This window comes from Mus musculus, chromosome 3 (assembly GCF_000001635.26).
Source record: "Mus musculus strain C57BL/6J chromosome 3, GRCm38.p6 C57BL/6J".
Taxonomy (NCBI): Eukaryota; Metazoa; Chordata; class Mammalia; order Rodentia; family Muridae; genus Mus; species Mus musculus.
The window spans coordinates 122,148,097-122,168,030 of NC_000069.6; the positions used below are offsets into that span (position 1 = coordinate 122,148,097).

The 19,934-nt window shown below is 46.3% G+C and overlaps 1 protein-coding gene across 6 annotated transcripts in view; it reads left to right on the plus strand.

Annotated features, from left to right (window-relative positions):
- The window catches only part of Abca4 (ATP-binding cassette, sub-family A (ABC1), member 4), a 136,180-nt gene that overhangs the window by 104,206 nt on the left and 12,040 nt on the right, over positions 1-19,934 (plus strand). For 5 of the 6 annotated variants that reach the window (XR_375477.3, XM_017319439.1, NM_007378.1 and 2 more), the window contains 9 exons: positions 779-956; positions 7,181-7,296; positions 8,242-8,389; positions 9,739-9,862; positions 10,218-10,347; positions 14,205-14,325; positions 14,765-14,827; positions 15,692-15,798; positions 18,552-18,693. Coding sequence is in view for 5 of the 6 variants with exons in the window: in XM_017319439.1 (XP_017174928.1) it covers positions 779-956; positions 7,181-7,296; positions 8,242-8,389; positions 9,739-9,862; positions 10,218-10,347; positions 14,205-14,325; positions 14,765-14,827; positions 15,692-15,798; positions 18,552-18,693 (1,129 nt within the window). In the remaining variant the exon portion in view is untranslated. Of the gene's footprint in view, positions 1-778; positions 957-7,180; positions 7,297-8,241; positions 8,390-9,738; positions 9,863-10,217; positions 10,348-14,204; positions 14,326-14,764; positions 14,828-15,691; positions 15,799-18,551; positions 18,694-19,934 lie in introns of those variants that run through there. The other variant, XM_006500912.3, reaches the window with a different exon arrangement.

A 19,934-nucleotide genomic window follows, 5' to 3' on the forward strand; every position in this document is an offset into this window, starting at 1 on the left:
TAAACTTACACTTTATGGCCATTCATTTTGGGCCCTCGATAACAAGTTCCTCCCGAATTACACTCGTAACCTCCCTGCCAGTACACAGAGAAAACGCCAGGCCCTGGAGGCTCCACTGAGGCTCCTTTATTGCCCTGGCATAGTTCTAGATTCTGGTAATTCTCCTCAGATCTCCAGACTTTGAGCTATTTGCCTTCCTCGAGAAGGGGTTCGCATGTCTCAGCTACAGGCAGGAAGAGCATTGATCTTGGCTGTGTTAAACCGTTTGCTCTACTTGAGGCCCACAGAGGAGAAGCTATCAGAACCTCCTGGGGTTCAGGCAGGATTCAGTGTCTCCCTACTGCCAAGCCTTCTGTGTGGTTCCAGAAACCAATCTTATATAACCAGCCTCATATCCCTTGACTTTCATGTGATCATTTCCCGGGACATGTGATTTCATAGAACCCAAGCCTGTGTGCCTGCAGGAAACTGAGAGCCTGTAGAAAAACGCGAGGCTAAGAAGGACTTAGAATTGCTGCAGATGTTCATTTATGTCTACCATAATATATAAGTAGAAATGTAAGGAAGAGAAAGATTAGCTAGGATATACTCATGAACCCAAAAAGCAACCCACAAAACTGTGCGCTTAACCTTGATTAAGGCAGTTCTGTGGGATGCTAAGCTTCAGGTTAGGAACGAGGGTTTGAGGACACAGTGTGCTATTGGATAAGTACTACCCGGAGCCTGATGCACACCTGCTCTGGGTTTCTGATCTTCCCTATCTCTGGTCCTGCTGCAGACTGACTACTTCCGTGGATGCCGTGGTTGCCATATGTGTGATTTTCGCCATGTCCTTCGTTCCAGCCAGCTTTGTCCTTTACTTGATCCAGGAGAGGGTGACGAAAGCTAAACATTTGCAGTTTATCAGTGGTGTGAGCCCCACCACCTACTGGCTGACCAACTTCCTCTGGGATATTGTGAGTACCAGGCCTTCCCTAACCGCCAAAGGCCAGGGCGGGGCTGGGCAGGGAGAGATTTCACAGTTGCCAGGACTGCTGGGGGCAATTGTCTTGTGGCTGCTATCTCTTGACATCTTAAAAAGCCAATTGGGAACCAACCCTTGAGAAGACCACTGAACACAGTAACAGCCACTGGGTAGATCTTTCTGCCAGCAGCATGGGTCTGAGCAGGTAATACACCCCAACATTCCCGTCTTAGGTCCTGTCTCAACCTCCCCACCCCCATCCCCACCCCCAAAGGGAAGGGACCCTTGTGATAGGGTCACCAGATAAATATAGGCTAACCACCAGCTCTGAATCTCAGGATAAACAATGAACAACTATTGAGTATATCCCAGGGCAACTATTACATGATAGCATATTTATACTAAAAGTTATTGGTTGTCTATCAGAAATTCAAATTTAATTGGGTATTCCATGTTTTAATTTGCTGATTCTGGGAACGCTGCCCAGAAACCTTATTTTACTTCTTCAGTGTAACCAGGTCTTTCTGGTTACTTTGTTGCAGTTAACAAAGTAACTCAGTCTTTCTGGGGTGAGATGGCTCAGCAGCTAGAGGTGCTTTGCAACCCGAGCCTTATGACCGGAGTTCCATCCATGGAGCACATGTAAAGGCAGAGGCAGAGAAGTGCTCCAAAAAAGTGTTCTCTGCCTCCACACATGTGTGTGTTTGTAGTGTGTGTACCCGTACATACATATCATGCACATATACTCACACAATAATTGTTTTAAGTGACCAGATCTTCACTGTATTACATCAGGTACCATGTTAGGGAACATTAACAAAAAGAAATTATCAGATCAACAGCAGACAACAATCAGGGTTGGTGGGGCCAGAGAAAGATTAAAATGCTGTATGTGTTATTTACAGGTCATGGGGTCAAAAGGAACTGTTAAGAGTCTAGTTATCATTATGAACTAACCAGTACCCCGGAGCTCTTAACTCTAGCTGCATATGTATCAAAAGATGGCCTAGTCGGCCATCACTGCAAAGAGAGGCCCATTGGATTTGCAAACTTTATATGCCCCAGTACAGGGGAACGCCAGGGCCAAAAAGGGGGAGTGGGTGGGTAGGGGATTGGGGGGGTGGGTATGGGGGACCTTTGGGATAGCATTGAAAATGTAAACGAGGAAAATACCTAATTAAAAAAAAAGATAAAATCCCCTATTTAAAAAAAAAAAAAAAGAGTCTAGTTATCAAGCCGGGCATGGTGGCCCATGCCTTTAATCCCAGCACTTGGGAGGCAGAGGCAGGCAGAGTTCGAGGCCAGCCTGGTCTACAAAGTGAGTTCCACGACAGCCAGGGCTATACAGAGAAACCCTGTCTTGAAAAACAAAAACAAAACAAAACAAAAAAAGGTCTAGTTATCATGTGACAGGGTCATTAGGACACCAGCCCATCTTTTCTTGTTGTCTTGGATAATAAGATCTTTGAGTCTTTTTGTTTTGTCTTATTTTTTTTGTTAAAGATATATTTATTTCAGTTATGTGAGCACACTGTAGTACACCAGAAGAGAGCATCAGATCCCATTACAGATGGTTGTGAGTCACCACCATGTGGTTGCTGGGAATTGAACTCAGGACCTCTGGAAGAACAGTCAGTGCTCTTAACCTCTGAGCCATCTCTTCTGCCCCTTGTCTTAAATTTTGAAACAAGGATCTCACTTATGCAGCCCTGGCTAGCTTGGAACTCAATAGGTAGGCCAGATTGCAAAGTCACAGAGATCCAGCTGCCTCTGCCAGCCAAGTTCTGGGGTGGGAGGCATGTATCACCATACCAGGGCCATGGGATCTTCATTTAATCTCAACATACAAAAACTACATAATGATAAAACATGTCGGCTCATGGAGAGCAGCACCAATGGCCCTCTCCCTGTGGGCTTTGCTAATAATGCTGACTCTAAGGACTCCTGATGACTGGATTCCTTTGACCTCACTCACCTTATTACGTAACCGCCACTTAACAATTCAAACCCGGAAAACTTCACTAGTGGCTGAATTATTTCCCTTTTCTTCTGGCTGCATAAGAGGACAGCCCCTGGAGCATGCGGATCTCGAGAGCTAAAAGCTTCTCTTCGGACTGTGGTTTTAACAGGAAAGAAGTCAGGCTTGCCTACCTTAAAAAGCTAACTGTTAAAAGTGTTGACTGGTTTACTGTTTTAAAATGCATTTTATTTTTATTTTGTGTGTGTTTAGGTATGTGAGTGTTTGCCTATGTGTATGCATGTATCATATGCATGCTTGGTGCATTCTTGATGCCCAAAAGAGAGTATCAGATACCCTGAAACTGGAGTTACAGTCAGTTGTTAACTACTACATAGATACTGGGGACCCAACATGGATCCTTTGCAAGAACAGCAAGTGCTCTTTACTATCGAGCTATTTTCCCAGCTCTGTTTTTACCATTTTAAAGATGAGGTATATAATTTACACTTGAGACTAGCCTATGTGCATCTCTATGGATACACAGAGAGGTCTGGGAGCCTGTAGGAATCCATGACTATAAGCAATGGGTGGAAATCTTGGGTAGAGGTGGCTCTGGCAAAATAGTCAGCAGGCTTTTTTTTTTTTTTTTCAAGGATCAGAAGGTGTTGGCTACTGTATCAGCAGGCTTTCTGCCACTCTGGTTGTGACAGGGTCATTGTGACACCAAGCTCTGTGGTCTGGAGTGAAGGTGTTCATTACTCTTATTAGTCAGGGACAAAAAGACACTGCAATCCAAGGAGTCATTGTTGAACTAACAATGAACTGTTTGTATCATACATTTGGCATACCTGTGTCCCTGTAAATTCCTGGCTTCTATGTGTCATCTGTTGAAACAGTGTAGCCCCATGGAAGAAGGCAAGTACAGCTTGAAACCTTCTGAGCTACCTGAAAGCTAGTTTCTTTCTCTCTTTCTTTCTTTCTTTCTTTCTTTCTTTCTTTCTTTCTTTCTTTCTTTCTTTCTTTCTTTCTTCCTTCCTTCCTCCCTCCCTCCCTCCCTCCCTCCCTCCCTCCCTCCCTCCCTCCCTCCCTTCCTTCCTTTCTTTCTCTCTTTCTTTTTTCTTTCTTCCTTCCTCCCTCCCTCCCCCTCTCTTTCTTTCAGAATAAAACCATTTATTGACTCTTTGTTCTAATGCTTCTTGGTAGCTGCCGTCAGTCCTGTAATTCTGTCCAGACCTCTCCACCCTTGAAGTGTCACCTTGTCCTTAGTCCTTTTCCATGATTTTCAGCCCCTCTATGACTTGGAAGCCACATTCTTAGAGCTTCTGCTTGAAGTGTCAGGGCCTGATGTCATGTCTGTGACATCCTTTGGAGATCTTGGTCAAGGAGCCAGCTTCAGCATTGTCTCAGGTGTATGGCTGCTGTGCTGGGGGCAGCTGCTGTGGAGACCACTTCTCACCACAGAGGGTGAACTCTTATGTTTGCCAGCTTGGCTGTATCCTCCCAAGTGGGGACTTTCTGCTTCCCGGACTTTTTGAAGAAGGCTGCCAACTCCTGCTGCTTGACGTCTTTTACACAATTCCAGGCATCCTGCAGTCTCTAGGCTGCTAGCCAGGAGAAAGGGGTTGAATGGTGTTTTTGTGTGTATGTGTGCCTGTCTGTCTGTCTGTCTGTCTGTGTCCTCTCTGTCTCTCTTTCACACACACACACATAGATGCACACCCCTCGGGTGTGTACTTTTACAAACAAGAATGCGCCTCCACACCACAGCCTTGCATTAGCTCATGTTGTCTCTTGTCTCCTTCAACCCAAGACAGTTCCTGCTCCTCCCCTTGACACACATGACCTTGACCCACTGGGAGATTACAAGGCAGTTATTTGGCAAGGTGTCCTCCAGTTAGGGGTTACCTGAGGTTCCTCACAACCAGACTGAGGCTGGGAGTTCCTGGCAGCAGTGTCAGCTGCAGAAGTGGGGCTCTCCTTGTCCCCTTCAGTTTGCCTCTGATTTCCATTTGCCCTAGTTCTGAGGGTGTTCACTTTGTCCCTTACGGAGGTGTTTGCCCAGCTTCTCCACCTGAAGATTATTCTTTAATACTTTATTATTACTTTGAAGATGCACAAATAACTGGTTTGTTAGCAAACTTACCCTTTGTTCATTATTTATTTATGCATATACGCAGTCATAGCTCTTGTTAATTAGTGGATTATAATACGACACAACTATTATCTAGTTTAATACAGAGACAATCAATGGTGTGGCCAGTGGGTACTCCTTCAAGCTGCCCTTTATGCCCTATTGTCTTGTGCCCATTGTCCTGGAGTACCTCAGTGCCTCTGGTTGTACAAGAGACCCCAGGCTCATGCTGCAACTCCCCTGGAGCCAGATATGTTCCCAAGGGATCCTGGTTCATTTCAGAAGGAAGTAGCTTTCATAAACTAAAGTCTGGGCACCAGATTTGTTCGTTGCCACCAAGATAGCACTGATTGCAGGCTGTCTAAGTAGACGGAACCACAGAAGACATTTGCATACATACACAGGTTTACACCAGTGTTCTCTCTATATTCACTAACTGCGATGCTCACCTCTAACTCAAGTCTACTGCCAAAGAGTTCATGCTAGCTTTCTGACTTTCCATGTTCACAATTCTCTTCTCCAAGTAAGAAATTGGCTCCAAGTAAGAAATTATCACCCTCAATTGTTTACCTAACTGAGTGATATGTACACCTGTAGTAAGTGCTCCATACCTGCCCTGGTCCCCTTTCTATAGGAATCCCCTCTCCTCTTCCTGCTTCATCTGTGTCCCATGTGGGCCAACTTCCTATACAGATACTTCTTCACCCCATAGTGTTATGGGTCAGAGTCTGGACTGCATACCCTCAGGTTCTTGGCTCCTTATTTAAGAATGAAAAAGAAGCCTACACAGGGGATAGAGAGAGGGCCCAGTGGTTAAGAGTGCTTGCTGTTCTTGCAGGGGTCCTAGGTTCAGTTCTCTGTATCCACATGGTGGCTAACAACCATCTGTAACTCCAGTTCCAGAGGATCTGATGCCCTGTTCTTGTTTGTTAGCAAACTGCACACACTTAGTGCAAAGGCATGCATTCAGCCAAAACCACTCATGCATGTAAAATAAAAATGAGCAAATTCTAAAAAAGAATTGACTGCAAAGTAGCAAAGAAATTTTATTTAAAGTATGCAGTAGAACAGATTAGAAATACACTGTCAAGATTGGCAGCAGGCCAAATGAATGAGGTCATCAGGGGCCCAGTTACTTCTTGGGGTCCAAGAGGAGGAAGAGCTTGCCTGCTAACAGGTGGAGTGCATAAGTTTCTGTTTTGACGAACTAGGACTGTATAAATCTTTGCTTAATGTGCGTGCCCCTCCTGATTTTAATCCTATGCTTGTCCAGCTGTACATCAGCATAAGATGGTAAATGGGGAATCCCCCCTGAAAGTTCATTTGAGGGTACAGTTCTGCTCTATTGTAGATGTACCCTAGCCAGTCTAGGGTATTCAATATAGGTCCATAACCTATAATTCCAAGACAGTGTCTCAGGAAGTACTGGAATTCAAATAGGGCATGCCAAAGGGCATGCTAAGAGGAATAACTTATTTCCATTGTTTAAACACGGGTATGCATGCAACTTGATGAAAGCCAGAATCTTACGTTGCTAACAAGTATTATTTGGATATGGTTGTGTGTATAGCCCAAGCCAAGTGTAGCTGCAGACTGCTAAGCTATTCCTTATGCTTGTCTGTCTCAATGGGGCCTCTGGCACCCACTTCAGGTACCCTGTGTGCCCTCCTCACCTTCAGCACGCTTTCACCCTGGTGTAGACCTAATCTTACCATGCCGCCCATCTCTCCAAGCCTGACCTAATGCCTTCAGAACTGCATTGTTTAGAAGAGTTATCCCCACCCATGTGAGCTTCTCAGAGACAAAAGCTATATTTTAAGTTTTTCTAATTTCTGGGACATGTTTAGAAAGAATAACCATCAGGACTTAGCGACCAATTCGTAAGAGAGTAAGAGATCAGAAAGAAGTTCATATACATCTTTTCCAAAGATACAGGACTGGAGGTCTTTGAACAGGGGTAGAAAAGAGATCGTAGTAGAGCTATGAACAGCTTGACCTGTCTTACCTCTGTATCTGTTAACCAAATCTATTTAGACAAGTGGACTCAAGCCAAGTCCATGAGTTTTGGAGGAGCCTGGTCCCCTGGTCATAGAGGTCCAGGGTCTTACTGTCTCTTCTCTTCCAGATGAATTATGCTGTGAGTGCGGGATTGGTGGTGGGCATCTTCATTGGATTTCAAAAGAAAGCCTACACATCCCCAGACAACCTTCCTGCTCTCGTCTCTCTGCTCATGCTGTATGGGTAAGCCATCTGGGCCAGGGGAGGAGAGGTTATCTTCTGACGGCAAACTTGGGTTGTCTTATACTGGTAGCGCAGGCAGGGTTAGCCGCCAGCCCAAGATGCTTCTATGGTAGCTAATCAGAAATCTGCCCGAGTCCTAGTCCAATTAGGGATGAAGAGACACATGCCATGTAGTCTGAATACTCTTCACTTCCAACTGTGGTCTTGACCAAAGCCTGGGACTCAGTTCCCACTTCCTCCTCAGCTCTGATCTCTATTCCCTCTGTGGGCAAGCTGCCCAGTGCAGTGTCTCCCTCTATGCTGGTCAAGAATTATCTGCCTATGGTACAAGATTCCAAGCCATGACACTACCCCTAGGTCAGGCTAGAAGATGACACAGAGACTGAATCCAATCAGTTTATGGAGTACAGCACACAGCTTTGTAATCCAGGCCTACCACTTGCTATAGATTTAACTGTGACAGAGAATGCATTTATCTGGGCCATAGACTCCTCACTTATAAAGAAGGAAGGGGTGATGCCTAGATCTTTGTCATGTAGAGAGGGATGTCTTACCAAAACAATGGTCTCTGTCCTAGGGCAATGGTCTCTGTTTATCTCTCTTGAGAATGGACTCAGAAGCCAGCTTGACTGAGAACTATGAAATGAACTATGAAGATGAGCTTGGGACCTTCCATTCTGCTTTACCTAGAGTAGAGAGCATTACTGTGGGTGGCCTCTGGGCTTCATAGTTCATGAAGATCACATTCATCCCTTATGAAACTCATGATATGGTTAGGGTAGGCATCACCAACTTGGTTTGAAGACATGGCACAGAGACCAAGGAATGGAGTGTCTCTTTCCCTGGGACCCTGGCCAGTCCAAACATGTCCCCTCATATTTAGAGGTATGATTGATGGGATGGAACCTGGAACTCTCTCCCTCTGAGCTGTGTCATCTCACACAGATGGGCAGTCATTCCTATGATGTATCCAGCATCCTTCCTGTTTGAAGTCCCCAGCACAGCCTATGTGGCTTTGTCCTGTGCTAACCTGTTCATCGGCATCAACAGCAGCGCCATCACCTTCGTCCTGGAATTATTTGAGAATAACCGGGTGAGCAGAACCTTCTTGGCTTCTTGGTTTAGTTGGTGGGATGTTCAAGCTGATGTAGCAGTCTGCAGAGCCATGGAGAACAGGGTATGTAGATGCACATACCCGGGAGAGCCGGGCTGTCTCCACCACCCTCGCTGGGCAAGACTCCCTACTCTGGAGTCTTGATTTATATTCTGTGAGTGCAATGGCTTTGTAAGCCTCTTCTATAAGTTACATACATTCACTCATGATTCTAACTTTTTAGAATAAAGGTAGAAAGCATGCACATGCACACGCACACGCACACACACACACACGCACATACAATGACATAGTCAGGTGATTTCATATAAGGACCATACACTTAACAGATTGTGCCACGGGAGCTTCTGTTCAAGTGACTCAAAATGTAAAAGAAACAAGAAGACATAAGAATGAAAAAGCTCCCTACCCACTTTGGGTCACCCAACTTCCTTCTCAAGACTCCACCTTATTCCAGTTCATAATGTTTTCTGAAGACAGACAAACAAACATGTATTCTTCTCCAATTTTTTTCGTACATAAATGATAACATACTAGCACATACCGTCCTGATCCCAAAGAAATTCTGAGGACAGATTAGGGAACCCTGGTGCCGAATGACTTAGTTTTACAAGATATTAGGTCCACTTGCCTTGTCTACACCCTCTGCTTCTTTGTCCAGAAGGAAATGCCAGACAGAGGCCTTTAAAAAGAGGGGAGTCGGTGGCTACAGTGCTGTCTGTCTTTACTTTTGATGACTCTCTCTGAGTTCTGCTCTGGCTCTGGCTCTGGCTCTGGCTCTGGCTCTGGCTCTGGCTCTGGCTCTGGCTCTGGCTCTGGCTCTGGCTCTGGCTCTGGCTCTGGCTCTGGCTCTGCCATGATATACTATGCTATGGCTATGGCTATGTTATGACTATGGCTCTGCTCTGCTCTGCTCTGCTATGGCTATGGCTATGGCTATGCTATGATTATGGCTATGGCTATGGCTATGCTATGCCTATGGCTATTCTATGGCTATGCTATGGCTATGGCTATGGCTATGCTATGACTATGCTTATGGCTATGACTATGCTTATGGCTATGACTATGCTATGCTATGCTATGCTATGCTATGATTATGACTATGACTGTACTCCCAGCACTCCAGCTTCCTGGGGGTCTGTGTCACTAGCCTTTCCTTTTCTTACTAGTTCTTCACAGTTCAGAGGGTGGCCACACATCTGCACTGGGCCTCCCCAGAAGACCAGAGTGCCTGCTCTTGCTGCTGAAGCCATCAGAGCCTACTTGCTGATGAGGAGACAGGTGCCCTCAGCCTCCACGCTCCTAACAGCCTCACTTCTCTTTCTCAGACGCTGCTCAGGTTCAATGCCATGTTGAGGAAGTTGCTCATTGTCTTCCCCCACTTCTGCCTGGGCAGGGGCCTCATTGACCTGGCACTGAGCCAAGCTGTGACAGACGTCTATGCCCAGTTTGGTGGGTAGCATTCTAGGTCTGTGGGTCACAACCATGGATCCATTCAGGCTGGAAAAGTGTTCTGATGTCAGACCTGCAGCCTAGAGGCTGGGAGGGCACCTACATGTAGGTCAGGCTTCAGGCTAGACCAGCCACCTAGAAGGGCTTAGGATACTCCTGTTTCTATGGCCAAGAACCACAGGTGGGGCCAAGCACAGGATTTTACCTTCCAATATTCTAACCTGGGGAGCCCAGAATAATTTGGGGTCTCATTTAGCCTCTCACATAAGGCCTGAGCATATGGGTCTTCATGAGTGAGGCTGGCAGCCTGGTGTAGACTTTATTCTTTCTGATGTCCTGTTGCTTCTATTCTCAGGTGAGGAGTACTCTGCAAACCCATTCCAGTGGGACCTGATTGGGAAGAACCTGGTTGCTATGGCAATAGAAGGGGTGGTATACTTCCTTCTGACCCTGCTCATCCAACACCATTTTTTCCTCACCCGGTGGTATGTCTGGCTGGACCCTGAGGTGCCATGGCTTAGTACGGTGTTTCCAACCCTAGGCTTCACCTCAGCGTGGTTCTCAGAAACTGCATTCTGTTCTTCGTTCTCTTCATTCTCAAGGCCCAGCTTGTTCAGTACACAGCAGGGAGAGATGGGTTAAAACAGGCCTGTTGGAATTAGAGACAAGTCTTAACTTCAAACTTTGAGAAATACAGTGGTTTCATTTTAATTACTAATGTTTAACTTTCTTGTGTAATTACTACATACTTATCTTAAATTGGACAAGAAAACTGCAAATCAGGACCATGACAGATTATCTGAGACACTAGGAAGCATGGTTTCCATCTATAGGGGGTGAGACAAAGCTCCCTTGCTAGTTAGAACATCGCGTGAGGGCAGGGCAGGGAAAGGGAACAAGGAAAACATTGGGACCTTGTGCCAGGTGAGGGCAACCAGGGGCCCATGGAAAAGTGAAAAAAGGCAATTCAACCTCCATCCCTTAATCTAGATAGCTGCCAACCCTAACGTTACCAGGGCATCTCAGAGGTCAGGTCAGCGAGTTTATGTTCCTGTCCAGCCACATTCTCTAGACTCTTCCCAGCCTGCCTGCTTCCTGCTGACCTGATCTTCATTTCTGGAGCACACCCCCTTTAGAGGGCCACACCCAGGGCCCTGCACTGCACTCACACAAGCCTGAGAGTCTTCGGTGACAATGGTCCGTTTCCTTTCCTCCTCTCAGGTACATCTGACCATTTGTAAATAAATAGTTCCAGGGCTCGGTGCACTATAATGACCTACTTCCCTAATCACGCGGGTGAGAAGACTAAGAAGGAAAATAAATCCATTCACATGGAATGAAACAGTCAGCAGTGCTTCTAGTTCTGGGTCAGACTGTGAGAGGCTATCTATCCGTATGCCTCTCTGCCCTTTGCCGTGTTGGCCGTAGGGTTTAGCAGAGAAGAGGAAGAGAGAAATAATTACCAAAATGAAGACATTAGCTTTAGACACTGATGCTGATATGAGTGAGTCCTAAAGAGCATGGAAAGACCTGACTTCTAGAAACCCAACAACCACACCTATGTAGATAATTAACAAGCAAAGAGAGTGGAGGGGTGGAAGAAAGGATGCTTTTGGTAGAAGATGTTTGCTAGGAGCCAGCCCCAGCAATGGCTAGGTCCTGCAGTGGAGATAAGGAGTCCTCTAGGGAGGGGTGAGTCAGCCAAGGCTGGAGGATCTTGAAGCCTGACTAACTAGCAGTCAGAGTGCTTCTTTATGTATACAGAACTCAGTAGGCAGGGATAGATTCATTTTATTCCAGAACATAGACCATATCGTTTTTGTCCCTGGACATGTGTTTAATGTCTTCCTCTTGGTCATACATCTAGTCATCATTGATAACCAGTGACAGAACAGAGTTATCGTTTACAATCATTTTCCCTCATCAACTCCATAACACAATATTTAAGAATTTTCTGTTTTCAATAGACAGAAAATCTCCAAGCCAGTTTGGGCAGATCATCATGTACCAAGCACACTGTATTACTAACTCTTAATGGTCAGAGTATTAATTGTCATTAGGCGCAATAAAAATCTTCAGGCCAAAGCCACTGAAGTTATTATTCAATTTCTGCCATAATATCTTTTTAGAATTTATTTAGGTGTCTAATCTTGCTATTCTTTTATTCCTTGGCCATATGATATCACAATGGCCTAACATGAGCTAACTTTTCTAAGCAGGGGAGATCTTAATTTTTTTTTTATCATTTATCCTCCTTATTCTTTGTCCATCAGTATAAGCCCCTGTCTAGGGCAGAGGTAATTCCAGCCAACCTAACTTTGTTGCTGTATCTTTTCCTCAAGGGGCATACCATACACGGCCCTAATCTTAAATGGCATACAATTGCCTGAGTTTAACCTGATCTACTGCCAAATTTTCTAGCCCACCAAATCTTATTTACCTTTTAACGTTTACTGTGTCCTGATCATCTTGTTCCTAAGTACAGGGGCAGATGTTCCAAAAGTATCTTGGAGTTAGAGCCTTGTAAGGGGATCTCTGACATCTTTATTTGAGTCATAACCTTTAGGGTGTAATAAAGACCTTCAAGTAAGGTCAGATAAGGATATCTTGATAAAGACAGGAGAGATAATATGCTCAGGGTTTTCCCAGGGAAGCTTAGAAGCAGTTCTCCTGGGAGGAGGTCTAAATGATTCATAAGAAGTTTTTCATCAGCCGGGCAGTGGTGGCGCACACCTTTAATCCCAGCACTTGGGAGGCAGAGGCAGGTGGATTTCTGAGTTCAAGGCCAGCCTGGTCTACAAAGTGAGTTCCAGGACAGCCAGAGCTACACAGAGAAACCTTGTCTTGAAAAAACCAAACAAGAAAAAAAAGTTTTTCATCAACCCAATATCCCAAGTTGTACAAATGTTAGCGCCCTCCACCCCAGCATGCAACACGTGGAGATCATGGTTTAAAGTGGAATACAGCAAGGCAGCGATCACATTAATCAGCTCAGCTTTGCTGATCTTTGTCAGGAAGCTGAGCTGGCTTTATGACTTTTGCTGTTCCCATTAGACATGGCTGTGCCAGGCATGGCCTGCACAAAAACATGGCAACCCCAGCGAGTAAGACTGGTATACGGAATGGAAGGACTTCTAGGGAGCCATGGAATAGGAAGATGAAGTGGTATGGGATGAGTGCAGAGGGGCACAGAGTTGGGTCACGAAATACTCCTCATCTTGATGACTTGGGACCCAAGAGCAACATGAGATCCCTGGGGGTATTTTAACCAAGGCAGTGACATGACCTTGCCATGCTGGGAGGTGAGATAGGAGCCCATGCTGATGTGCAAAGAGACAACAGTGACCTGGATACAGATGGAGGCATTGGGAGATGATAGAGTAGAAAGGGCTTTAGACAAGACTTAGTAATATGTCAGACAAGGTCAGTAAGGAAGAAAGGAAAGACTGGAGCCCTAGGCTGGGCCTGGCTACCTTACGGTAGGCCTCTTGCATCCAAGGATAGCTAGGATACAGCATAACACACTTGTAGATGATGATGTCATGTATCAGTGCCAAAAGGCTGGACATTCTAGATGTAGGTAGTCAGAAAGATTTTCAGAGAAGGGTCTGTGCCTTGAAGGATGGGGAAGATTCTCTTGGCAGGGCAGGAGCAAGAGAACATGCTGAGGCCAGCAGGTGGGAATGGCCTGCATAGTGTAAGGACCAGGGTCAGGTGCCAGTGGTTGGCAAAGGAGTGAGTGTAACTTAAAAAAAAAGTACAGATGGCAAAGGCATAGAGGATCTGTCTGCAGGACAGAGATGCTTGAAGAGGTTAGACTTGGAACCTATGACTTGGACCAAGAAAGATTTGGAACGTGTGTTAATAAGATGCCAAAGCTATCTTGTCATCGCATTGGTAAGGAAGGCTGGAGAAAGAGGGAAGGTTGGTAGCTAATAACTCACCTACATTTCACTTGCCGTAGAGCAACGGTTTTAATAATATAAAGCTGGCTCCCAAGTCTTTCCTCAGGCACGACTCAGAGTTCATCTTCACACAACCTGAGACAGCCTTCTCTCCCGTTCATGTGGTTGAAGAAGACAACAAGGCTCAGAGAGATCCAGGGACAAGCATAGGTCAGGCATGAAGAGGCAGGACGGCAGCACAGAGAGGATTTCAACAGAAGCACTTGACCTGCCTGCCTAGTGTCCCTCCTGACAGGAACCATTTTTAGACTAGACTTAGAGAAAAGAAGTCCAGAGGAGTAAATGTGGGGGAACGGGAAGGATAGTTGGGCGAGAAGGACGGTGGCATGACGGTTACTGCACGCCCAGCACAATCCTGCCCATGCCCCTTCCTCTAGGATCGCTGAGCCTGCTAGAGAGCCCGTTTTTGATGAAGATGACGATGTGGCTGAAGAAAGACAAAGAGTTATGAGTGGGGGAAATAAAACCGACATCTTAAAGCTAAACGAACTAACCAAGGTGAGGAGCAGGTGTGGGCGGTATTTTCTTGGCATTACAAGCCGAGCACACAGGTGGCACAGGACCATCATGCTGTCCCATACAACCCCATACTGTCTTTGTATTGTCACTTGCCTCCTGGGAGCACCTATTTCCCATGACATTATCCCTGCTGTTCATTGTGGATACCACAGGGTCTCCAGAAGAGGTTCTCCAACTGAGCCCTGGCCTCTGCTCTCTGCTGTTCCGTTTGCACATGGCATGATTCACCCTCCACACCTCTCTGTGCCGTGGCTCCTCTTCCAATGCTGTGTTAATGTGTAGCCTCCTGGTGTTTGTGGTTTTCTTCCAAGTCACTCTGTGCTGTCCTTTGCTCTCACTCCTCTGCCCTGCCCTACCCTATTCACTCACTGCTCTACCCCTGTCTTGGTCTTGAACCCAGTCTCTTTGAATTTTACAGGTTTACTCAGGCTCTTCCAGTCCAGCAGTAGATCGGTTATGTGTTGGAGTTCGACCTGGAGAGGTGGGTACCGTACTAACTAACATGAAATAGCTCTTGAGAAAAATCAGCCCTCCACCATGAGTCTTCTCCCTCTGACCAGAGCTTGACAGTAGAAATCTAATGAAAGTCAAACTTTCTAGTAGATAAGGTGTGTGTGTGTGGGGGGGTTAAGTTTACTATTTTTATTTCACACAATAGATCTAAAACAAAATTTTGATGTGTAGTTAATGTACAGCTCTCTTAGTCAGGGTTTCTATTTCTGCACAAAACATCATGACCAAGAAGCAAGTTGGGGAGGAAAGGGTTTATTCAGCTTACACTTCCATACTGCTGTTCATCACCAAGGAAGTCAGGACTGGAACTCAAGCAGATCAGGAAGCAGGAGCTGATGCAGAGGCCATGGAGGGATGTCACTTACTGGCTTGCTTCCCCTGGCTTGCTCAGCTTGCTTTTTTATAGAACCCAAGACTACCAGCCCAGGGATGGCACCAACCACAGTGGGCCCTGCCTCCCTTGATCACTAATTGAGAAAATGCCTTATAGCTGGATCTCATGGAGGCATTTCCTTAAGGGAGGCTCCTTTCTCTGTGATAACTCTAGCCTGTGTCAAGTTGACACACAAAACCAGCCAGTGCAAAAACATTACTGAGATATTTTTCATTTTTCTTTTTTGTCCTTGTTGTAAGTCTTCAAAGCCAGTGTGTTCCACGTTTAGTGCCCATGTTGGTTAGGATTAGATGTGTTTCATGTTGGTAGCCACACATGACCAATAATCTCAGTAATGGCACCCAGGTATGAGTATCCCAGCTCTCACACTGGCCTGGGGTCTGGCAATGAAGATGTCCTTGGTCACTAGGGCAACACCTGTTCTCTGTTTTCTCCTAGTGCTTTGGCCTCCTGGGAGTGAATGGTGCAGGCAAAACCACCACATTCAAGATGCTCACTGGGGACACCACAGTGACATCGGGGGATGCTACTGTGGCAGGCAAGAGGTGAGTGCTCTGCCCTTCCTGTTGTACGGTGTCCCCCATAGGCCATGTCCTTGTCCTAGCATGTGGAAAGCCATCCAGTGTCATATGCCAGTATAACTCCGAGACCTAGAAAGATCTATGCAGAGAAGGGGGCCTCCCATAGAATGTGATTCAACAACACACAAGACATAGATACACTGGAAAAGCCAGACTAAAATGTAATGGTTGGGAGTGTGCTCTTAGCATGAATTCCTAGAAAGTTCTAGAAAACACTAAGTCAGTGGTTCTTCATCTCTTTGGGCTATAGGCTCCTTTGAGCAACTGCTGGACACTGTACCTTCTCCCTCTATAAGGATATTCCACACCCTCCCTTTCACTCCCTCCTGACAGCTTACAAAGCTTTGAGGGATGTACTGAGCCCAGGGGTGCATCTGTGATCCCACTGCAGCCTCTGGATCCCAGGCTAAGAGCTCCTAGGTTGATACATCCTTTCTCTGGGTTGAGTTTCTCTCAATGGAGGTCCTCATCTAAGGGACTTCAGGAGACCCCCATCATCATTAGCCATTTGCATGCCAATCCTTTTTCCCATCAGACCAAGGAAAGCTGGCAAAGAGAAAGTTGGCCTGTGTTTTTGGCTTCTGGAGAGTGGCTATTGGCCTCTATAATAATGTGAGCTTAAGCAGATCTCTACTCTGTGCGGTAGGGCATGTGGGTCCGTGCTCCACCCTACCGCTGGGGTGCTGGGCAGCTCTGCTAGACTGCATTTACCCTGTGCCTCCACTGTTGGGTGCTGGGCTTTATCAAAGTGCCAAGACATCTCTCAGGGTGTGGGAAAACAGCCAAGGATGTGGGAGGCCAAAGCTGGGGTTCCCAGGTTTCTAGGCATCCAGTCACAGCTGGGGTGCCACACAGAGAAGAAGGGAACAAAGTGTTGTGTGTTGTGTCGACAACCCATGACAAGGCCGGGACCAGAGGCTACAAACTCCTGGACATCCAGGCTCCCGCTAGGTTGTGTGGAATTGGGAATGAGCTGGGGGGCGGGGGGCATGGGATGAGCGCTATGATGACAAGCCCGGGGCCAGGGGAGTGGAAACTCTGGCTTAGTTCATCAGCAAAAGTCTTTAGGATGGTTGTCTGGGAGCACAGAGAGGCCTTCTGCAGGTGACTCAGCCATCAAAGGCATTCTCCCTGCTTCTCACTGCAGTTCTGCTCACTGTGGAGAAAGGATACATACCAACAGCTCAGGGTGGACCAGGTATTAAATACTTCTTGCTGGAAGGAATGTCTGGGAAGGGAAGCTTATTGGCTAAACCTTCAGGGCCTCATTATCCTACAGAACTCTGTTTCTGGCTACATGACCACAGGTCACATTTCCTATGTGAGAAGTGTGGCATGTGTTCCAGGCCAGGAATCTAGTAGGGAGCAGGGAGCTGCCTACTATTCCAGGTGGGTGCCGGGTCTCTGAAACCACTCAACTGTACCAAGTTTCCTGGTACCGTCCCTTGTCTCCCCAGGGCAGGGAAGAGAATGGTCTGTCTCTTTACTGGCTGTTCCTGAATAGCAGCACCCATGCACAGTGTCCTCACAGCGCTCCATTCTGGCTTATTATTAGTGGAGACAGACATTGCTGATGGCTCCCCAACATCTGCTTGATTAAGACCCTCTGCCTTTACCCAAGAGCTCTGCTCAACACAGCCCAACAAGCAGGGGGAGGCTGGAGCATACCTCTGGGATGATAGGTGAATCTGAGATTCCAGCCCTCCATGGCCATATGTGGTGGGTCTGAAGCAAACACGTTGACAAAGATAGAGCCAGGTCATGGCCGAGTACACTTTATCTGCCACCCAGCTATCTGCTACCAAGCAAATACAGTGATAACAACAGGACTTATGGTGAGAGAGCTCAGTGGCAGATATAGGAAGCTATTAGGCGACACCAGTTTTAGTACAGATGAGACACAGCCTGCTATCCTGAGGTAAAACTGAGCTGTAATTTAGAGAGAAAGCAAAGTTTTAAAGACTGGGGCTTACAGGTGAGATAACTCCTATAATTTGGAAAGGTTCCTTCCTTGCTTCCCTGAGTAGTTTCAACTGTCCTACCTATACCTGGAGTGGCCTTTGTCACAGCGGGGGAAACTGCGCCTGGACTCGCTGTGTCCTGTCCTGTTATAGCTATCCTATATTAATAAGCTCTGATCTGTAAGTGGTTAGACAAAGGTGACTGGATAACATGCTCTATGCACAGGTTTTTGTTGTTGTTCCAGTCAATACATTTTCTAGTAAAGTATCGATACGGGATTAAGCAGATGGAGAAGACAGAAACATATTCTGCCGCTTGCCAGACTCCTTTCTCTGGGTAGTTATCTGATTACCCCTCTCTGTCTGTGAATAAATACAGAGGATGTTGTTGACTTCCACTGGGAGGTATCACCTTTTCCAAGCTACCCCTCAAAGTCTGGAAGGGATTAAGATCCAGGAACGATCCATTGATCACTTCCTAAACCTTTGCTTCTAAGCCCTCAAGCCAGGAGATCCAACCTACTCCTCACTCACGTGGCAAGTGTCACCTTAGCTGTGTGACACTCAGAAGAAGCCAACTATTTAAAGCCCAGCACTCCGGAAGTTCACGTTACTAACTAAGGGATCCCCACTTTGATGTCCAAATTCTGAGTGTTTCTAAAATGGAGAAGGTCTTGCCCCACGGCCAATCTGGCCCCTGCTCTTTGGTTACCCCCTCTATGAAGGAAACTCAGTAATTCCTCTTTCTTCTTGCAGCATTTTAACTAGTATTTCTGATGTCCATCAAAACATGGGCTACTGTCCTCAGTTTGATGCAATCGATGACCTGCTCACAGGCAGAGAACACCTTTACCTCTATGCCAGGCTGCGGGGCGTGCCATCGAAGGAAATCGAGAAGGTGAGAAACAGTGTACTGTGGCCATGTGGGAGGTGGGCAAGCTATGGCCTACACTTATGGAGTACAGTCATGTAGAGACAGAAAACTGGGCACACTGTCCACCCATTCCAGCAAGTGAACATATCTCCTGTGTGCCAAGTCCTGACCTAGAAGCTAGATATAGCAGCAAACAAAATGAGCTCATGCACAGTAAATTCTTGCCCTGGAGTCTGTTTGGTGAAACATGCATTTGTCCTTTAACCTCAATCAGTATAGCAGGAAATTTAAAAGTGGCAGTTTTTTTTTCCCTAACCCAGCTAGCTCCCAAATAATTGAGATAGAGATTTACAGATTTATTCAACAAACTTTAAGCACAATAACTGAGCAGATATTCCTAACCCTCTATGCTACCTAGCTACTTCCCAGCCACACACCCAAGTTAGTGGCATTGGCTTGCTCTGCTCTAGTGTGTGCTCCTGGTGAACTCCCTTGGTGACCTCCTCCTCTTCCACTTCTCCTCTTCCTCTTCCACCTCCTCCTCTTCCTCTTCCTCCTCTTCCTCTTCCTCTTCCTTCTCCTCTTCCTCTCCCTCCTCTTCTCCCTCCTCATCCTCCTCTTCCTCTTACTCTTCCTCCTCCTCCTCCCTCCACCTGCCTCATGGCCCTTCTTCTTCTAGATCCTTGCCCACTTCATGGTGAACTCCTTCTCCCTGACTCTTCTCCCTGGGTCCCCTGGCTGGGATTGGAAGTCCAGCCTTTGTATCTCCTCTGCCCAGTCATTGGCTGTTCAGCCTTTACTTAACCAATCAGAGATAACTGAGGAACATTCTTTATGCCACATTGATACAGGAAATTCTTCAATATTCCTAGCAATGCCCCCACATCCGTGCCAGATCTCATGCATGCACAGAAATCAGGAATACATGGTGCACAAGACCAACCCCCAACAAATCAACATTCTAGAGACTTATCCTGACGATTCACATACCACAGTATAAAATGCTTATGCGCATGGTTATTCATTACACTTGTGATTGCAAAGTACCTGATATCACCTAAATATTTAGACATGGTCAGCTGGATGGTACATGTGACATTCTGATGCTGCTGTAGGGAAAGAATAAGGATGGCCTCTGTGGCCTGTTATGACATATTGTCAGGGTTAGTTCTAAAGTTGCTGTATGAGAACAGGCAAGGTGTGAAGGTGAACATGTGGGACGCTGCTTTTAGGTAAGAAATAGAAAAACAAGAAGCAGCTGTGTG